Raw genomic sequence first — 19,439 nt, forward strand, 5'->3', positions numbered from 1 at the left:
AAAGATACCATTGACAAAGACAGCAAATCGAAGGAAAGACAGGTAGCGTTCTCCTTCTATAGGATTCCAGCCAATGTCAGGGTATCCCTTATCTACCAGCATAGCACAGCTCTGAAGACCACATCCAGCCAAGTATGTCACCACCTGAACAAATAAAATAGAGGAAATAGCTTAATTGTACTGAAACCTCTAAATAATTAGAAAATATATGTGAAAATAAATTATCTACCAGTAAGAGTTACATTATATTTCAATTATATTATAGTAATAATTTTGTTTTCTATTCATGCAAATGGCATTTATTTTAAGTAAATAATTTGGGATCTTTCAAATATAATTGACTGCTATTTACTATATCCATCATTCGTACCTTTTCCAGGTCTGGTTCTTCTAAAGCGAGAGCCAGACTGTTGTTGTCCATCACTGAGGATGCAGCCACATCCAGAGGAGTGGAGCCCCTCATGGCTGGGCAAGCTGGAGAAAGGACAAAAAGCTGTTAAAATTTGCCCCCTTCCATGATGTGCTTTAGTATATTCACCAGCAGGGTGCAGTCTTTCCTTGCCTTTGTGAAAATACCATAGAAAAATGTTATAAAATTGTATGTAGCTTTTTTGGTATCATAATTTTGGATGTATCTAAAAATAAGAAAAAATAAATAAATAAATAACAATCTTTATTAGTTTGTTTGTATAAATAAGAGTGTACTCGCGTGTGTGTGCATGTGTATATATTGCATTTTTTTATTCCAATTTGAGATTCTAAGGGCAAACAGCTTCCATAGTAGTTCCTAGCAATGCTACTTTAATTCTCACATGCTCTTTAAAAGGTGAAATTGAAAGTAGTGTCAAGACAGAAGTTGGCACCAGTTGGGTTAAAAAAGAAGGGTTGTCACCAAATTGTGATTAGAATTAGTCCCAGATGTAATATTGCAAAAGATTAACCTTTAAAATGTGTATGAACTTGTACAGTATCTTATAAAGGTACTATAACAAAAAAATATTAGGACTAAAATAATTTCATGAAACGCTTCTTCCATCCCACTTCTTGTAGCAATATTCTCTGAGCAACTCAGTTATGAATGAAGTTTCTTAAATAAATCACTCTGACCATGTTCAGATGTAGCTTTAGAGTTGAGGATAATTATTTGACTGCTTGCTTGTTTGACATTAAGAAAATGAGAATTGGTTCTAGGCTGAGCAATAATGCTGAGCTATGGAGAGGAAGAAAGGGTTCTGCAGTGTCAGACAGTCTTAGCAGCCTGACTCATTCCTCACAGAAACAACTCAAGAACCAAAACAGCAATGCTTCCAATATGCTTCCATGTTAATCTAGAAGGCACCGTAAACCAGACATTGCAAAGAGTGCACAAAGCCCAATTTTCCACTTGAGTTCTATTTCTGTAGTGTGCCACATGAAGGACATCATAATTTCTAGTTATATATAAAAAAAAAAAAAATAATAATAATACATAAATATAATATCCTTGCTACAGTATACAGCACACACACATTATCTAATATCACATGAGGTATATTGCAGTCCAAATTCAAACCTTAATAAATGTATTGGGGTAAATGCAGTATTTTTGCAGATATTTACGTCATCAGTAAATCAGTGCAAAAAACGATTATGCCAATATTTTCATGTTTGGCACATACATACACTGTGTGTTAAACATATCATTGTGATTCTGTGTTGTGTTTCTCTGTGTGTGCATTTACCCAGTCCCACACTGCTGTTCTCCAGTAGATAGCTCAGGTGTTCAAACATGGCTTTTTGATTCTCACGGCTGATGCGACAGAAGTAGCAAAGGAAGCGGCAGCAACTGGCCACCATTTTGGGAAAAGCGATCTCCTGCAGAGAGATAAAAAAAATTTTTTGTAACTCTGCATTCAGCAGGTTGAGACCTCTTGTCCTCAGTCCCAATGCCTTTATACTGATAACTCTTCAATTTCTTTATACCAATTTCACTGTTTAGTCCTTAAGGTTCTTAATCCTTACAGGTTATTAGCATCTTTAGTTTTAATTTAGTTTTATCTTTTTGCAAGTTGCTCTGAATCACAGAGTTTAAATTTGAGGGATCAGACTCAACCATGCATGCAAAAGCAAAACATTTTTGCTGTGCACAGATGTGCAAGAGAAATGTGATTGCCGGGTCTCAGCTCATGTATCTGGTGATCATATTACCCATCTAGTGGCCCACTTAAAGAAGCTGCTAAGGTGACATAATAAGTGGCAGGGTGATATGTCAACACAAGATCTCTGTCCCGGAAAAAAACATCAACATGTTCTCTGTTGCCATTAAATTACAGGTCTGTCACCTAGCGTTGCCAAAAAAGGAGTGGCATCAGTTCACCTTCTCACCTGATGCCTCTTCACTGGTTTTAAGAGGTTCTACTTTCAAAGGCCCAGACACAAAACTTACACATCGAAAAGCTTTGGTTAACAGTGATTTCCTAAGGTTAAAACTGACAGGCTGGTGAAATATGTGTTCACTTGCTCTCTGGATTAAAAAAAATAGTCCTGGCACATTTCTGACTATATAGAACCTTAGTACAAATTGCAGGAAAAAATAAAAAAGAACTGTACCTTAGATTTGTCTCCTCCTAGCACATTGACCATGACCTCCATGACTGTCTCATGCATTCCCAGGACCCGCATTAGATTTGGATGCTGATAAAACACCTTGTTGTTCATTATATCCCTGTGAGATAAAAAGTGAATAGTATTTTAATAACAGTTGGCAAAAATAACAGATTTACACCACGCCTAAACTATTTACTAAAGTTTTACCAGCTTCACAAAATGTGCATATCCCAGATTTCCATACCCAAGTCCATCGATCATGAGCTGGCCCTCCTCTTCACCCATTCTGACACTGAGCAGAGAGCGGATTTGGCCCAGCGAGGCCAGTAGGTTAATGGCATCCTGCACAGATTTCTCACTGATGGTGTAGCTTTTTTTCATGGCACGCAGCAGCTCACCAATGCTATCATACTGCCTCCTAAGCAGGCTGAACATGCTGCGCACTAACTCTGGGTTCTGTATTTTGCATTCCTGAGCCCAGCTCACCATTGTCTGTGAGATCAGCTCCTTCAAGTTTGCTAATGAAAACAAAAGACAATACAGAAAGACATTTTGAATAATTGCTTAAATAAATTGGCTGTGTGAGAGATTATGCATGTGGTGCCTTTAACATCTCTATTAAGACTATTAGAACTCCTTTGTCTGTGCAATTAATTTCAGATTATTCAGATAACATCAGGGCCGGTTCTAGGCAATTATAATTATAATTAAAACAATTTGTGGGCAATCAGTGATAGTGGCCCCAACACCTAATCCAGTTCTTCCAATAACAAATATTTACAAAATTATAAAAAAAAAAAAATCTCATTAAAAATATAACTAAACAGTAATAATGAAAAACTCCAAAAGCTTAAATCCTTAACTGTATTTTAACTTTAAACTCTATAAATCTTGTTTTTATTCTATCAGATTAGTTCCAATTAAAATTATATCCCAAATCCATTTATCAATCCTATTTTCAAACTTCAGAACCAAATCAGAACAATTTATAAAAGTTCTTTTTCCATTTTTATAGAACTTTTTCGGTTTATGTTTTTGAAAGTATCAGAACATAATATAACCACTTTTTATATAAGCAAATAATCATTATTACTTTATAACCAACAGCAACCTGAAACATTATTATTTTTTTCAAAGGATTTGATCCAGAAAACCAGATCTGATGTACTCTGACACTAGAATACTTGTTTTGTAAAAGGTGTATATTATATTAAACAAATATTTGTTAAATAAATGAAAGAACAGAGACTGATATTATTTTTAGACTGATAATTATTATTATTATTATTAGTAGTAGTAGTAGTAGTAGTAGTAGTAGTAGTAGTTACATTTAAGGTCTTAGTGTGTAATTCTGGTATCAGTTATATGTGCATAGCTCAACTCTTGGGGTCTCAGGCTCCACATGGTCTACGACATGGTCTACAGCATTAGAGCACCAAGTTAACACAAGTGTATCTTCAAACAGCTACTGGAATTGTATGCTTATCACCTAATATTAACAGACTGACATACTATAATCAATAAGTTGCTGATTTTACCTGACACTCACCTGAAGCGTGTGTCATCAGAACCATTGTGATTGTAATTCAGCAGTGAGACTATCATTTGGCTTGTGCTGTCATCTGACTAAAATATACATAATCATCCACTACAATGACAAATAACATCAGAGTCTGAGCAAAATAAATGGATGGCAGTGTCATTAATCTACTACTGTAACACCTTGTCTCGGTTTGTATCTCTGGTAATATATTTTAAAATGGATGACAAGGGAACAAACATGACACATTTTTACCTGCACTGGTTACAGGATCTAAGCTTTAATTATTGTAAAAGGAAATAGATGCTCACTCAGCTGAACATATTTTAAGCTCTCTTGCATTTGAGAACAGGTTTAATTTAGGAGCCCATTAGAGCAAATGCAGCAGAAAGGTTTTTTATTTTTATCATAGGGTAACCTTTCGGTAATCACTTGCTAAATCATCAAAAAATATAACATTTAACTCAGCATTTAGGTTATTACTCTTGTCATGTTGTACATTATGTGACTACAGTCACTAACTTGGCCTATTTTTTATCTTGAAAAAAAAAGCACTTTGTTTACATGTATTCTAAATTAAAAGACTCAAATTGGTTTAGATTTGAACATATCAGTGGATATTCAAACGGCTTTGTATGTATTCCCTCTCAGGAGTGACTGCAAGACTTTTTGTCTGCATTTTATTAACATTTCTATATAGAAGAATTATTCATATATATATATATATTAGTCACAAGACATTTGAAAGGATCCTGGTGGAGAAAGAAGAGGAAAACAATTTTATAAAGAGACTCTGATTCTATATAGTAAGATCAGCTTACTTGGAGCTGCTTGCTCTTCCTCTGATGGTTGTTCCTCAGTTTTCTGTGGGCGACCTTTGATTTTATATAACAAGGAAAGCAATCGGCCTTTGATAGATGTATCAGGTTCCTCCTCGTCTTCCTCCATGGGAATACCTGCAGAAGCACAACACAACAAGATTTTTAGATCTGTGTACTAGTTTCAGTTAGTTTAGATGTTCTTACATATGAGAAAAGAACATACATCACATTCAGTGTACTGTACACCCTGTGTGGGATGTCTGTATGTATATGTATGTGTGTGTGGGGGAGAGAGAGAGAGCAAGAGAGAGCAAAAAAAACAGATTGGGAGAGATTAACAGGAGTCATACCACAATGGAGTCTCAGGTCATCGTGGAAGGCACGAAGCTCCTCTTGAATTTCCTCAGGACAGGGACAATCCTCTCCAGCACTGAAGTCCAGAAGCATGTTAATCTGGTGGAAAAGCACAAGTGTTAAGCTCAAGAGATTTTCTGAACAGGCTGCTATCATATGGCCAGTGGGTGGCAAATTTAAATAAGCAAATAAAGCATTTACAGGGTTTCAGAAACCGTAAATATTACATTGCTGCATCTGCTCAGTAAGAGATCTGTAAGTTGCCCTAGATACATAGTACTCTGAGTTTAATTTCTAGCCAGTATATAATATGGCAATATTTGTGTGCTATATTATTGTCTGAGATTATTGTATTAATAAAAGATGCAGAAGGAAGCAAGTATGACTCAGTGTAAGATGAATGGAGCAACGAGAGATAATGAATCTGCTTTCCAGGGGAAGTGTAATTAAAAATAGAAATGTAAAGGCTTTTGGGAATTGTTCATTCTTTACTCATTTCTGGACCAGTGGAGTGCTAAAGCGCCAAGCACAAATCAAAGTGAGAGAAATCTCACTCACTCTGAAAGCAAACACCAATTCTCTACCTCTGACTCAACTAAAATAGTCAATTAGATTTATGAAGTTGGTTTAATTGGAAATGTGCCCAGGTCCTACCTGATCTTGAGGAGGTGAACGGAATTCCTTGGTCTTCTTTGCAGTGATGGCAGCAGACATGTTGAGGGCCTGCATGAGTTCATTGTAACGAAACTTCTGGTTGTACTGCAGTTTGGCCACAAAATTATCTGAGAATGCCACAATAGCCTCGATACGCTGCTTCAGCTCACAGTCACAGAAATAGTGCAAGAGTTCACACATCTGCACGATAAAAAAATATATAAGATTGGGAAATGACACAAATGGAATAGTTTTCTTAAGACCCTAGGTGTACTATGTTTACTTTTCTATTTAAAGCAGCAAATAATGAATTATCCAAAATATCAGGTAATAAGCCAAAATATCAGATATTAGATGTATTTAAATTATTTTAATTTCATTCCATTTAACTATGGGATTTATTGATTGATTGATTGATTGATTGATAACACTTTATTTATTTTAACACTTTAATCAATACAACTGATTACACTCAGAACAATGTAAGAAGGTTTAAATAGACCTGTCCCTCTGTGGGAACTAATATAGATCTATACTATATAAGAACTATATAAATCTAATAACTATATAAAATCTTGGACACATGGAATTTATGGCACAGGCTCCTGCTGGTCCCCAGACCCATTGCCCTAGAGAGCTTCTTGCTTTCACTAAATTACAATTGAATAATGACCTGATGTTTGACTGACTCAGGAAGGCTCTTCTCCAAAAGGCCTTTGGGTGGCTGCTTGTGCTCTTTGCTCTCTTCCTCTCCTGCTTCCACAGCCTTGTCCTCATTACTGCTTGCCTCTTCTTTTTCTGCTGGCTCCTCTGCAGCCACAATTTGTGTCTCCTCCTCCTTGCTTTCACCAAAAACATTGGGTTCAATAAGCAGAAGGATGATCCTCACCTCCTCACTACTCAGAGCACCCATAATCAGCAGAGTGGCAATTAGTTTGAGAATGGGCACAAACTGGTACTCCACACTTCCCCCTACAGGATCACGAATATGCGTCCCTCCACCCTGCACTGCCTCTGTCAGCATGCTGATGGCCTTCTCCTTTAAAATGCCCAGCGGTATCTGTGGACTGTATAAGTGCTCCCGCTTAGTTGTGATGAAGCACGGTGGTGTAAAGTTGAGCCGAGGGCTAATGGATGTGCTCAGGCCCACGCCAGGCAATGAGTGGTGTTTGGAGTCATCAGAGAAGAGACAGATGCTACAGGTCTCATCTGTAATGGGTATGATAAATTCATTTTTCATCATGAGCTGTGCTTCTTTTGCTGTCTCCAGGTGGGTGCTGATAAGAACATCGTAAAAGCCCTCACGTAGCTGTCCTGTCAGGAATTGATTGTCAATGGTGTAAAGGAGCTGCGATTGGTCAAGGTGGCTGCAGAGGGCATGTGCCACACGAGTGTTTCCCAGAGCACACAGAGCACAGTAGAGTTTCAGTGTATGATAGTGAAACTGTCGCAGATCTTCATTCTCCGAGAGCTCCATGATGTCTATGCACCTGGAGGCCATTGGGAAAGAAAAATCACATCAACTTAATGTTTATTGTCTTTCCATGAGAATTTTATGTATGAAATAATAAATTACTAGTATTTGCATATACATGAGTGTTTTTTCTTTTACTGAGATAGAAAATCTCTTGCCTGTTCTCCTCAGGAATATGTACTGCCATCATCTGCAGGGGCTCCAGGCACTGCACAACCCAGCCATGCCTCTCACTGACCCGTGCAGTCTCCACTGAGAGGAAAGTGTTGGGCATCCTGCTCCACAGAACAGCTACAATGGTCTGCACATCCAGCCTTGGAGGACACTGTGGTTCTGGGTTATTGTGAAGACTTTTGAAAATGGCTGATGATAGTGGCATGGCATCCTAAATACAATTAATATATTATTATTATTATTATTATTTTTATTATTATTATTATATAGAATAAGCTTACATAGTTGCAAGATATACTCCAAAAACTTACCTTGATCTTTGGAAACTCAAACTGAAACAGGTTGGGGCTTGTGGGTTGAACAAACACAGCAGGGAAAAATTTTGTGTTGGGCTCAACCTGATCAATGATAACACATAAGATTAATTAATAAAGATTAATTAATAAAAAATGACACCAAGCCCAACTTTTATTTTTTAACTATTGAAAACAATGAGTTGGTCGTTGAGAGGTTACACTAAATCTATATTGCTCTAAGACAGGGGTGTCATACTCAGGCCTGCGGTGTAAATATATCTGGCCCGCGAGATCATATCAAGTGTGTATTAGAGCTGGCCCGCCAGTGTATAGCGCATACACTGCTAATACTATTAATCCCAGAATGCTTTGTTAGTGCGTTGGCACGTCAGTCAAGACCTCTGAAAAACTCCGCGATTTGCCGACTTTGAAGCCCAGAAATGCAGATTTGAACTGCTCAGTAATCCGTTTGTGGTTGACGTGGAAAGCACACCAACCAACCTCCAAATGGAGCTGATTGAACTCCAGTGTAGAGACACGCTCTAGTCAAAGTACGACTCTGTGTGTGCTGCACAGTTTCCATGTTTCCTCCCACACTGCTCCAACTCCGTGCCCAAGCTGCTCAAATGCTCTCTATGTTCAGCAGCACCTATCTATGTGAACAACTGTTCTCTTTGATGAAGATGAACAATACACCACTCAGGAGTCTCACTGATGAACATCTTCACTCTATCCTGAGGATCTCCTCAGCTCAGAGCCTAAAACCAGACATTGACGCACATTGGCTTGAACCAATGTGCATCAGAGTAAATCAGAGTGTAAAAACTGAGCTTAAATGAATGTTGTCTTTATGCACTTTTTCTACTCCAAGGCATGAACTGGTAATAGTTGAAAGATTGCTTTTTTAACTGAAGGAAATTATTATTATTTTTGGTTGTGTTTGGTTGTGTTGTTGTTGCCCTGTAAAAAAAGGTTTACATTAAAAAGGAATTAGGTCTATAGATAGAGAGACATAATAAGAAACGAATACCACTGATTTGTGTTTTATTTTAAATTTAATTCCTCGTGTGTTTATAATATTAAACTTTGGTTGTTTCAGATTCAATGTTTATGCAGAAATAAAGTTTGTTTCCATATGAAAAGGTTCAACAATAATAAATATTGAGTTTGGTCTTCAATTTCGTCCCAGTTTTTAATTTTGGCCACCTGTGAATTTGAGTTTGACACCCCTGATCTATGACAAATGCTCCCTAGCACCAATTTGTATCTGGCGCTGTTTCAGCATCTTGATTTAAAGCTCTAGTCAGTCTGAGATATTAGAGGAACATAAGAACTTTTTTCCATGCAACGATGGATGTTTGGATGTTTCATTTTTTCCCTGTTCAGATTTAAAATGTATGAAATCCTTTTCCTGATGTAGTATGTACACCAGTGTAAGTGTATTAAATGCATAGTTACTGTTGGTAGTAGACGGATTAAATGAACACAACAAAAACTATTCATGATCATCAATCTCTGTGCATTCTTAATATTATAAATGTATTGAAATATTGCTCTGATCTGCATGTGGTCTAAAATGTATTTTATAATTGCATTTTGTTTCCACACATGCATTTCATATTAAATGTTTCATATTTTCTTAATTTTACTATCAATGACTCATTTTGTTTGTTTTTGTCAGGGTTAAAAAACTAAGTGCAGAAAAAAATGGCAACCTCAGTTGCATGAATCGAAATTATCTGAATAGGCAGCCCAGAAAAGCAAGTTAAACATCTGCACAAAACAATTCTCTAACTAAACATTCTTCATGGGACAACATGAGTGACTAACTGCACTCCTTGATAAATAAGATATGATTTGGAAGAAAGTAACCTGATATGCAATAGGCAGCTCCTTGTTGTTGGCAGAGAATGAAACAAGGCCAGAGGCCAGATCAATATGACATCCAATTATAAGGTCAGCATTAGCACGACCAGAAGAGCTGCTAGAAATGTCACCAGCGCAAACCATGTAGCAGTTACTCCTTCTCACACTAGATAAACAGAACAGAAAGACAAGTGAATCAAAGAATCGTGCAAAATACAATATAAATGCCATAAATGGCCAAAAATATGTAAACAACTGACCGATCACACCATTATGTGCCTGTTTAACATCCATTTATATATTTATCCCCCTTCACCTTTGCTGGTACAATAGATTTCACTGTTCTGTGATGGTTTTGAGGCCTGACCTGTTGTTAGCAAACCAATTCATCCCAAGGATAGGGTTCAGTGGGGTTGAGGTCACAGCTCTGTTTCAGACACTCAAGTTTTTCCACTATTGGTGGTCTTATAGAGCACAGGGGCATTGTCATGCAAGAATGTTTGGGACTGTTTGTTGCAGTTAAGGGGAGATATTAATGTTCTAGCATACAAAGACATTATAGAAATTTATGTGCTCAACACCTTGCAGCAAAATTGTAAAGCCCACTATTGTCGTGATGGTCAGGTGTCCACATACTTTATAATCTATATTATGGCATATAAGAGAGATGGAAATTGAAAGAAACACATTGTAAACAAGTTCAATTTTCACACTGCACCAGGTTGCTTCATACTTTTTACAATTGCCATTTTTCTATTGTAGTTGATCCTGCAGTCACAAATCTTGATGAATGTGATTCATTCTCACTTTCTGACCATGTAACTGACCTTTCATGAACACGGCCACGCTCATCCCCGAGAGTTACAGTCACTGTGCGAACTTTGCTCAAGTTAAAATTCTTGCTGTAGTAATGATAGTCTGGTGTTACCCAGCCTACCCACACTGAAGCAGGGTCCTGACCTGCAAACACTCTCACTGAGTAGAAATACTGAAACACAAGCAAAGGAACAAACTCTGCCTTAGCTTCCAGTGGAAGAATTCCACTAAACTTATGTAAAACTGCTTTAGACTACCAGCAAGGAATAATCTTTACAATAATAATTCTGTCAGGCAATTTGTGATGTAATTTATACCTTTGTAATCTTGCTATAATCAGTCTTTCCAATGTAGTCTTTCTTGGGTTTCTGACCATCAACACCCACCTCGTTCATATTAATGCCTTTTTTGGGGCTGGAATAAAACTCAACAGGCATGCTCAAGCGGCAGTAGATCATATCATTGTTGCTAGCTTGTGTCCCAAAAGTCTTATGGCTAACCTTCAGACATGGTGGAGAGTCCACTGTCCCATCAATTCTAGTGACCTAATAAAGAAATATGTTGTTTAATCCAATATTTATACAGTATGCTTAATAAATGATATTATTATACCTTCAAGTCGAATATTTTCCTGTTCTGATTAGCAGTACCTCAATGTGTGCATGGTCCACTGGCACATTGACAAATGTAGGAAGACGTTTGCTGAACCACATTGTAATTTCTCGGTTCATGTTGACGGCAAAAGGCTCAAAGCCCTCCTGAAGGCCACACATAGTGTAGTACTTAAAGGTGCTGGCATCCTTGCCCAGGTTCATGCGGCCAATCTGGGAGAGCCCAAGCGAGCAAACTGGGATGAAGCCTAAAGAAGGACAGATCACTAAGTGCTGGCATGCATTCAAAAAGGCTTTTTGCTGTCAGGATACTTTTCTGATTAGCACCAGTAAAATAGAATAATAATGATAATAAATAAAAATGCAATGAAAATGATTTATTTTGTATCATACACTAACCATCTTCAGCCTCAAAGTCTGTGAAGCAGAGCTCAGAGCCCTTGTTGGTGATAAGGATCTCTCCATTGAGAGTAAAGATAATGGATTTATCCTCCATGTTAATCATGCATCCCACCACATCACCCTTGTTCCATGTTCTCCCAAAAAAGTGACTGCCCATGTGTACACGTCGACCCTGTATGGCAGATTTTCCTTTTTAGAAACAACAAATGTGTGCAAATTGTCTGGTGGAGCAACATTATAGTAAAACTTACTCTGTAGCCATCAAAAACATAAGCTTGGTCATCCATGCCCAGTTCAATGTCAGGTCTGCAACTGGGCCGAGCCCAGCCTACGCACATTTCTCCTCCGCTCACAGCCTCAAACTCAAAATACCATTTCCCCGATTTCACCGCATAGCTCTTCTCCACACGAAAGAAACGAATATTTTCAACACTCTGCTTCTCCACCACATGGACAGCTGTCGACAAAGTGATGAAAAACATAAGCTATCTATTGCAGTATTGTGTTTTGACATTAAATATTGTTTTTTATAATAAATGCTTCAGATTCACTCTTACCCTCTTGGTCTGGGGGCTCAATGCTGTATCCATATCCAATTAGTGTTCGGATGGCCTCTCGAAGGCTGTCTCTGTTAGATTTCTTTGTGCGTTCATCTAACAAAGAATATGGCACCAACCGAGGATTGCGTCTGCTCTTTAAATCCTATAGAGAAGAATGAGAAATTAGACTGCATATAAAGAACAGTGTTTTGCTTTTTACATAATAAAGTTTATGGAAGTTACAACATTTTAAAGCATTATAATATTACCTGCTGAATACCATAAGTCCATCCTTGCTTAATGCGATCTTTGGCCCAAACGTTATGAGCGTTTTCAGCCAGTTTATCAACCAGAACCTCCTGACCAGGTGTCAGTTTCACATCAGAAAGTTCTAGTGGTGAAGGCTTATAACCATTTGACATCACATATCTATACAATGAATAAGGCAAGATTAGAATCATCACTCCAACACATTCTTTTTCCTTTAGAGTTTATAATTATTATATAAAAAGAATCAGATTTAATCTAAGAGCAGCAACACAGCTTGTATAGTAAGTGAATAGCACCATTTAAGTATGGTGGCTATAAGTACAAAGTACTTTACAAAACCTGTACAGTGAACAACTGTTCATTTTCATGCTGTTATTTTTATTGTATTTTTGTACTCTCTTGTTTAGTATAGTTCATTTTTATTACATTATTGCCATAAATGTAATTTGCAAATAAAGGTACAGTTGCTATTGTTTCTTTTTTCCATCAAAATCAATGTGTCCAATGTGATTACACACATAAAATAGCATAGAATATTTTCCAAAATGTTATTAATGCATTACATATAAATAATTACTATAGTAACAGGCCATTAAAGCAGTACATGTAGGGACTTACTCTTTGGGAAGTTTGATCCTTTTCAGTTCATCTTCGGCACTGATGTTGGTTTGCACAACATGACTTCCCAAAGATAGTAAGGTCCTGCATTACCAAAAATAGTGTTCATAGTTTCAATATGTATTAAAAATGTAAGACACAAAAAGTGCAAATTTATAGTGTATATGCTCTGACCCACAGTGCATATTACTCTTAAATATATTGATGTTTCACCAAATGTAAAAATTGTTAATTTTTCTGTTTTGTTACCAGCCAAGCACTTGAACAGAGTAATAATAAAAAGTTTGCTTTGTCAGTGGTCTAACAGTCATCCAACATTTCAATAATGTGTAAAACACCACTTCTATTAAGGGTTACTGAGACTATATATATATATATATATATATATATATATATATATATATATATGACTCAAAAATAATTTAATGCCTTAAATTGGACCAATTAAATTTCAAAGCTTCTATGTATTTTAAGCATTCCGATGGTTAAAATCTTAATCCTGATTGTCCAACTGCTCATATACACTTACTTTAATGTTTCTGTTGACATTTGCAGGTTATAATTTTTTTCAGTTTCTGGCAGCTTGGAAAAGTCAACTAGGCAAGGATGCTGCCTCTTGTTGTCATCACGTACCTTAAAAAAAAAAAAACACTGGCATTTTAAATGCACTTAAGAACTACTGTATGCTCAATTTCCGGTACTCTCTGACTGGGAACTTTTGTTTTTGTTTTACCTTTAGTCTGAAAATCTGGAATCTGTTCTGTGTCAAATTAAGACAAGTCAAGAAAGCCATTTCATAACTAAAAGCATTTACTTCTACTGGTAAGTTTCTACTTCAAGTGCAAGACAATGTCACGTTGAGCTAATGAGCTCTCATTAAATCTAGATTAATCTGTGAACATCTGGAACATTGAAAACTTTTCCTCCCAATAAATGATTAGGTTGCACCTCTGGAGTAATTAAAATGTTCAACCTTAATGAAATACTCCTGCTGAGCACTTGGACAATGAGGTGCTTACAGAATTTTTTAAAGAGCTATTGGGGTTTGAAACTCAGCTGCAGTGTGCCTTCTTCTATACGTGTGTCTATGTTTGTGTGTATGCTCAGCATTTTTTTACAGTTGCTGCTACACTAAGCAGTAGATGCACATTATGTCAAGGCACTATCATCTTTTCTGGCCCTATTATCAGAAAATGAGATCTACATGCCCATCTGCTGGGTAGCAATTTGGGATGTTTATCATTTGTCAGGCAACCTGAATTCAGGTTGACTTTTCAATTAAACTCTCCTGGCTTTTTCTGGCTGGTTAATGTTAGAGGGAGAAGTGAAACGGCATAAAACAGAGATAAAGATCTCTAAACAAAACAAAATGGTGTAACTGCCTGCAGAGTAATTTGGTCTCTGGTGTAATTATTTTTGCTGAGGTGATAGTTTTACATGACCTAGAAATGTCATATAGGTTTTCCTACCTTGCCATAGGTCCAGCCAAGCTCGATTTTGTTCATACCCCAGAGTTCATGGATGTTCTCAGCCAGCTTATCACGCACATTTTCTAGGTGTGGAGGCAGTACAATCTGACAAGTGTAAAAAAGATGCTTCTTGTCATTTTGTATACACTTCCAAAACAAAGCTAATCTGTTTCTAAAAGCATCCAGACTTACAGCAGAGTAAAAATTTTAAAACAATTAAATAGTAATGAGAAAGCTACTAAAAGATAGAAGTTTAGAATATTTGTTATTAAGGTCTCACTTGGCTGGTATTGACAGGGATGGGAATGAAGGATGCTTGAGAGAGTAATTGGGTTGTCCCCAACAAATCCCTCACTCCCTCCATATCTCTCTTATATTCCTTACAGGCTCCACACGCATCTTTTCTTTGGGGAGAAGGGCTTCATAACAAGGAGCATAGCCAGCAGGGGGTAGGAACTTGAAGTCACCATGGCGACCACCCAACAAGAACCGAACCCTAGTGAACGACATGATGTAGGCATTGATTATGCACATAGAATTGTACGCATACTGATGTTGTACAAACACTGATGTTGCCCAGAAATGCCTTAGTTGTGAAGATAGAGTGTGAAAGAAGCTGTGAGTCTCAGTGTGTAATAAATCACAAAAATCCCCTCTGGAGTCTCAAGGTGAAAGGTAATGGACAGGAAAAAAGCCCAAAGGAAAACTCTCTGCAGGTTTAATGTCAAACTACAAATTAAATGTTGACCTAAATATACATTAGCTGGGAATTTACCTTTAAGCATTTCTACAGGACCCTGTGTCCCCATCGATAAATGGAACTGAATACACTTGTCTCTTGTCATACTTCAAACTCCTCATACAGACTGAGTTTAGAACAATGTCAAAAATGATCCATTTGTCTGTTCATTTCCATAATTTTACACTTGCATATGAAGAGTTTTTATATTGTTGGTGGATATTAATGTACAAATATATCTATAATAATATTGCAGGACAGATGACCAGTCTGTAGTAATGCTAACTGAATGACTCACTTGACCCCTGCTGAAAAGCTGACAACAGGGAAGAAGAAACCATCCGTGTTGAAGTCCTCGAACATTCCCTGCACAGGTTGGCCATTAATACGGAAGGACATGCTGGGGGCGCCGAGGTCCAGACAGCAGCTCACCACATCATCAGAGGACAGCAAGTGCTGGTTAATAGAGGCCACAGCCCGTGGGATTCTCCCTGCAACCCATTATCATTGTGTCATGGAGAGCTGCAGATCATATCTTCTGCTCAAGCCAATTTTAATAAAAGTGAAACAATGCAAAAAAAAACAAAAGTTTTTTAACTTATGTTTGATTTAAAGTTTATTCAACCTAGGAATAATGAGCTAAAGTGCTAGGCATGCTTTACTATATTGCGACTTTACTAATAACACATTCATGTGCATTAAATAATGTATATATTTTAGATATATATGTAAAAACATATGCCAGTAGTCATATCATTGCTCACAGGATGACATGCAATAGCTTAATAAAAAGCACTTGACACAGATTTTAGGTTATTACTACAGTTCAATTTAGATCAATACAAGGCCTTGTACTAAACAATAACTTCAATATTAGGAATTTAGACATAGGGCTGCCATTTTAAAGATTTCATTTTTTATTAACAAATATAATATCAGCATGTTAAGTATGTTGACCACATACTCTTAAATTTGCATGAACTTGAATACAAAGTATTTGGGGAATTTGTCATATATAATTTTGCAGAACTTATTTGTTGCTAAAAAAAATGGGGCTCATTCAACCATTGGATTAATCACATACATGATTCAGTATGCAGATCTATTATCTGGTCCAATTCTTTATATGTTCCATTTACCAATCTTTTTGGCACCTGTTTTCTGGTACTCTGCTTTACCAGTAATTTATTAAACTGTTTAGCAGTTCCAAACCCAAATTCCACAGTAAAGAAAAAGAAAATGAATTAATCAGAGCTATTTATGCACCTGACCACAGATGAAGTCCATCAAAGGCATAAGAATAGAGATCATCACCAACACCGTTGCCCCCCCAGCCCTCTCCACCCCCAGGGTAGGGAGCATAGCCTTTAGTGCTGGCCCAGCCTACACGGAGGTGAGTGGCTTCACTTGTGACAAAATGGTCCACCTGATCAATCATCAGCTCAAAGTACCACTTCTTATACTGAGCTGATCCCTCACTTACACCCAGGAAGATGTTTGGTCTCATGCTGTTAACAGAAGAAAACATGGTTTATAAAAAATTATTTTAGCAACATTTGAACATACAGTACAGAACACAGTGCCCTTGTATTACCTTTGCACATCATTGACCAAACGTGTTTGGAGCAGCAGATCCCTTCTGGGAAGCAAGTGGTCACAGATGATGTTCTGATTGGCTCGGACTGCCACTCCATTGCAGACACAAAGGGAGCAGAGAATATCCAGAATCTGCCGAGGGAAGGTTAGGAGAAACAGCTTTTTTAATAATCAAAACTTTTCTAAACTTTGACCAGTTCTAAATAGCAGCCTTAAGGATATATATTCCACCTACGTCCTTGTAATGAACTGAGTGAAATATAACAGACATTGCAATAATGAAGTTTTGTGGCAAGAGTGTGCGTGCGCGTGTGTGTGTGTGTGTGTGTGTGTGTGTGTATAAAGTTTGTAAACGTCTATTTTTATCAATGTAATAAAGTTTAGTTCAGCTTACTATGTTACAGTGTTGCAAAGTGCTGTAATGTGGAACCGTACAAGAAAATATATTATTTAGTTCACTATTAGTTCACACACCTCTGATACCTGACACTGTGGAAAATGGTGATCAAGAAAAGAAGCTGTTGCATTTTTGTGTAAGATTTTAGCATTGAATCTAAGCATTAAACCAAAAATGATTACAGTAGTCATGCCTTTTCAAAATAGCAGAGAGAAGCTTTAAAGAATTTACATTATACATGTGAAAATCCATTTTAAAGCGCTTCTGCTTTTTCACAAATTCATCATTTATGCCCCTCAAGCATCAGCAGGTTTTAGTGTGTGTGTGAGGCCAAATGCTGACCTTGTGGTTGCGTCCATGTTTATAGAGAAGGGAAATTATGGATCTAATGTGGTCTTTCTGGATGATGTTTAGAGCTTCCGGACTCTCCGTTAGGATGCAGTGCAGCGCCTCCAGAATGCCTACACAGACAACCATTTGTTTATAACACAGATATTTTTAAAGGTCTGTACACACTTACTTTGAAAAAATGTAGAGGCACAAACAAAGAGCAGAGGGTTGGGTAAGCATCCTATACTGCAGCCTCCTATTTATGTGCTCTGGGCCAAGAAGCAACAGAAACCAATTATGTGTGCAGCAGCTGCAGCTAGTGGAACGCATGAGAGTGCACTAAACTAAGCTACTCAGAATACAGAATGAGTATATATCTATGTATAAGCACACACACACACACACACACACACACACACACACACACACACACACACACACACACACACACATTTATATATATTCACGCACACTGTATATATACACTGTATATACATGCCAACCAGGCATAACAAAATGACATTCTAACATTATGACCGGTGAATTACCAATGCAATTCTAGGCAGGTGGTCATACAGTAATGTTATGCCTGATCAGGGGCCATGAAGTTGCACCTGGCTGATATATAAAATATAATTTATATATACACACACACATACAAACAAGTGTATATATAGTATATATGGGCATGGACAAATATGGATGCTTTATGCAAATGTATGTTTCTTATTAGTGAGACCATACTCAACATAGAGCATGAAGACAAAATAAATGTTTTACGTAATTATGGTGTTTTCGATTAGGTTTATTCTAATTAAAATTATTTATTTAAAAGTAGACATTTCAAGCATTTCTATACATGTATTTATTATGTCTGTGAGGCAAGTATTCACTTTATTCAGGTTGTTTTATTTATGTGTGTGAAGAGAGATGACAGACAGAGACGGCAGAGAGCGATCCCTGTCTGTTTTCTTTATTTTACAAAAGCATAGCGTTTTGTTGTTATTATTAATGTACACAAATAAAACCCTTATAGACCCTTTACAAATTCAAATGATGTATTGCTCTTATCTGTACTACCAAAAAAGACAGTAATTTAAGTTTGTTTCGGCGTTATGAGGAAAAAATGACACAAAAGACCCCCAGATGTGTGGATGGCGTATTTTAGCATTTGATTTAAGATTTGGTGCATCAGTAAAACAAATTCTTAGTGATTAAAAAATATTTTTGGTGAAGTTTTTATCTTGTTATGATATATATATATATATATATATATATATATATATATATATATATATATATATATGAGTAAAGAAAGGACGTCATTAATAAATGTGTGTTGCATTGAAAGTTTTAATTTCGCCTCTTTTATATTTATTTTATTTTATTTTTTTTATAAAAATGGTCAAACAGAAATGCGCGCTGCACTAAACGGGTGTTAACAAAAATTAGTGCCGTTAAAATTGAATTGCGTTAATGTATTAATTTTAACAGCTCTAATATAAACACAAAACTCTGACTGTAAAGTACCTGAGGAGGACTCCAGGCGTTCGAGTTTGCTGATTAGCCAGTCCAGTTTGCGGGAGAACTGTGTGCAGTTGGGTCTGTTTCCTCGAATCAGGGCAGCTGGAGAACAACAATGCCACAAAATGAAGGTGGTGCATTTTTCTCAGTGCATAGTAAACTTTACTTTTTAATGTCCTTTACAATGAGGGTCGCTCATTTACTTTAAAACTATTTACTCCCCTGCCAAACACAGTGTGCTGAAAAAAATGAAGTTTAGTGTATTTATTAAAAAGAAATTAAACAGCAACTAAATACAAAAAATTGAAGACACATTTCTAATATAGTCTAATGTCTAAATTGTTGTTTATTGAGTTAAACTGA

General features: G+C 36.8%; 1 protein-coding gene across 1 annotated transcript in view; it reads right to left on the reverse strand.

Moving 5' to 3' along the window:
• ryr3 (ryanodine receptor 3) overlaps nt 1–19,439 on the reverse strand; it is a 78,278-nt gene that overhangs the window by 30,369 nt on the left and 28,470 nt on the right. Inside the window, 29 exon segments of the mRNA XM_046836555.1 lie at nt 9–144; nt 371–474; nt 1,722–1,854; nt 2,590–2,704; nt 2,831–3,104; nt 4,948–5,082; nt 5,298–5,400; nt 5,956–6,156; nt 6,629–7,445; nt 7,588–7,814; nt 7,915–8,001; nt 9,772–9,931; nt 10,593–10,753; nt 10,899–11,126; nt 11,232–11,440; nt 11,592–11,766; nt 11,846–12,051; nt 12,152–12,296; nt 12,403–12,562; nt 13,022–13,105; nt 13,551–13,654; nt 14,491–14,595; nt 14,771–14,874; nt 14,877–14,986; nt 15,528–15,720; nt 16,496–16,737; nt 16,824–16,957; nt 17,565–17,683; nt 19,083–19,178. Coding sequence (XP_046692511.1) covers nt 9–144; nt 371–474; nt 1,722–1,854; nt 2,590–2,704; nt 2,831–3,104; nt 4,948–5,082; nt 5,298–5,400; nt 5,956–6,156; nt 6,629–7,445; nt 7,588–7,814; nt 7,915–8,001; nt 9,772–9,931; nt 10,593–10,753; nt 10,899–11,126; nt 11,232–11,440; nt 11,592–11,766; nt 11,846–12,051; nt 12,152–12,296; nt 12,403–12,562; nt 13,022–13,105; nt 13,551–13,654; nt 14,491–14,595; nt 14,771–14,874; nt 14,877–14,986; nt 15,528–15,720; nt 16,496–16,737; nt 16,824–16,957; nt 17,565–17,683; nt 19,083–19,178 — 5,067 coding nt within the window.

This window comes from Silurus meridionalis, chromosome 23, assembly GCF_014805685.1.
Source record: "Silurus meridionalis isolate SWU-2019-XX chromosome 23, ASM1480568v1, whole genome shotgun sequence".
Classification (NCBI taxonomy): domain Eukaryota; kingdom Metazoa; phylum Chordata; class Actinopteri; order Siluriformes; family Siluridae; genus Silurus; species Silurus meridionalis.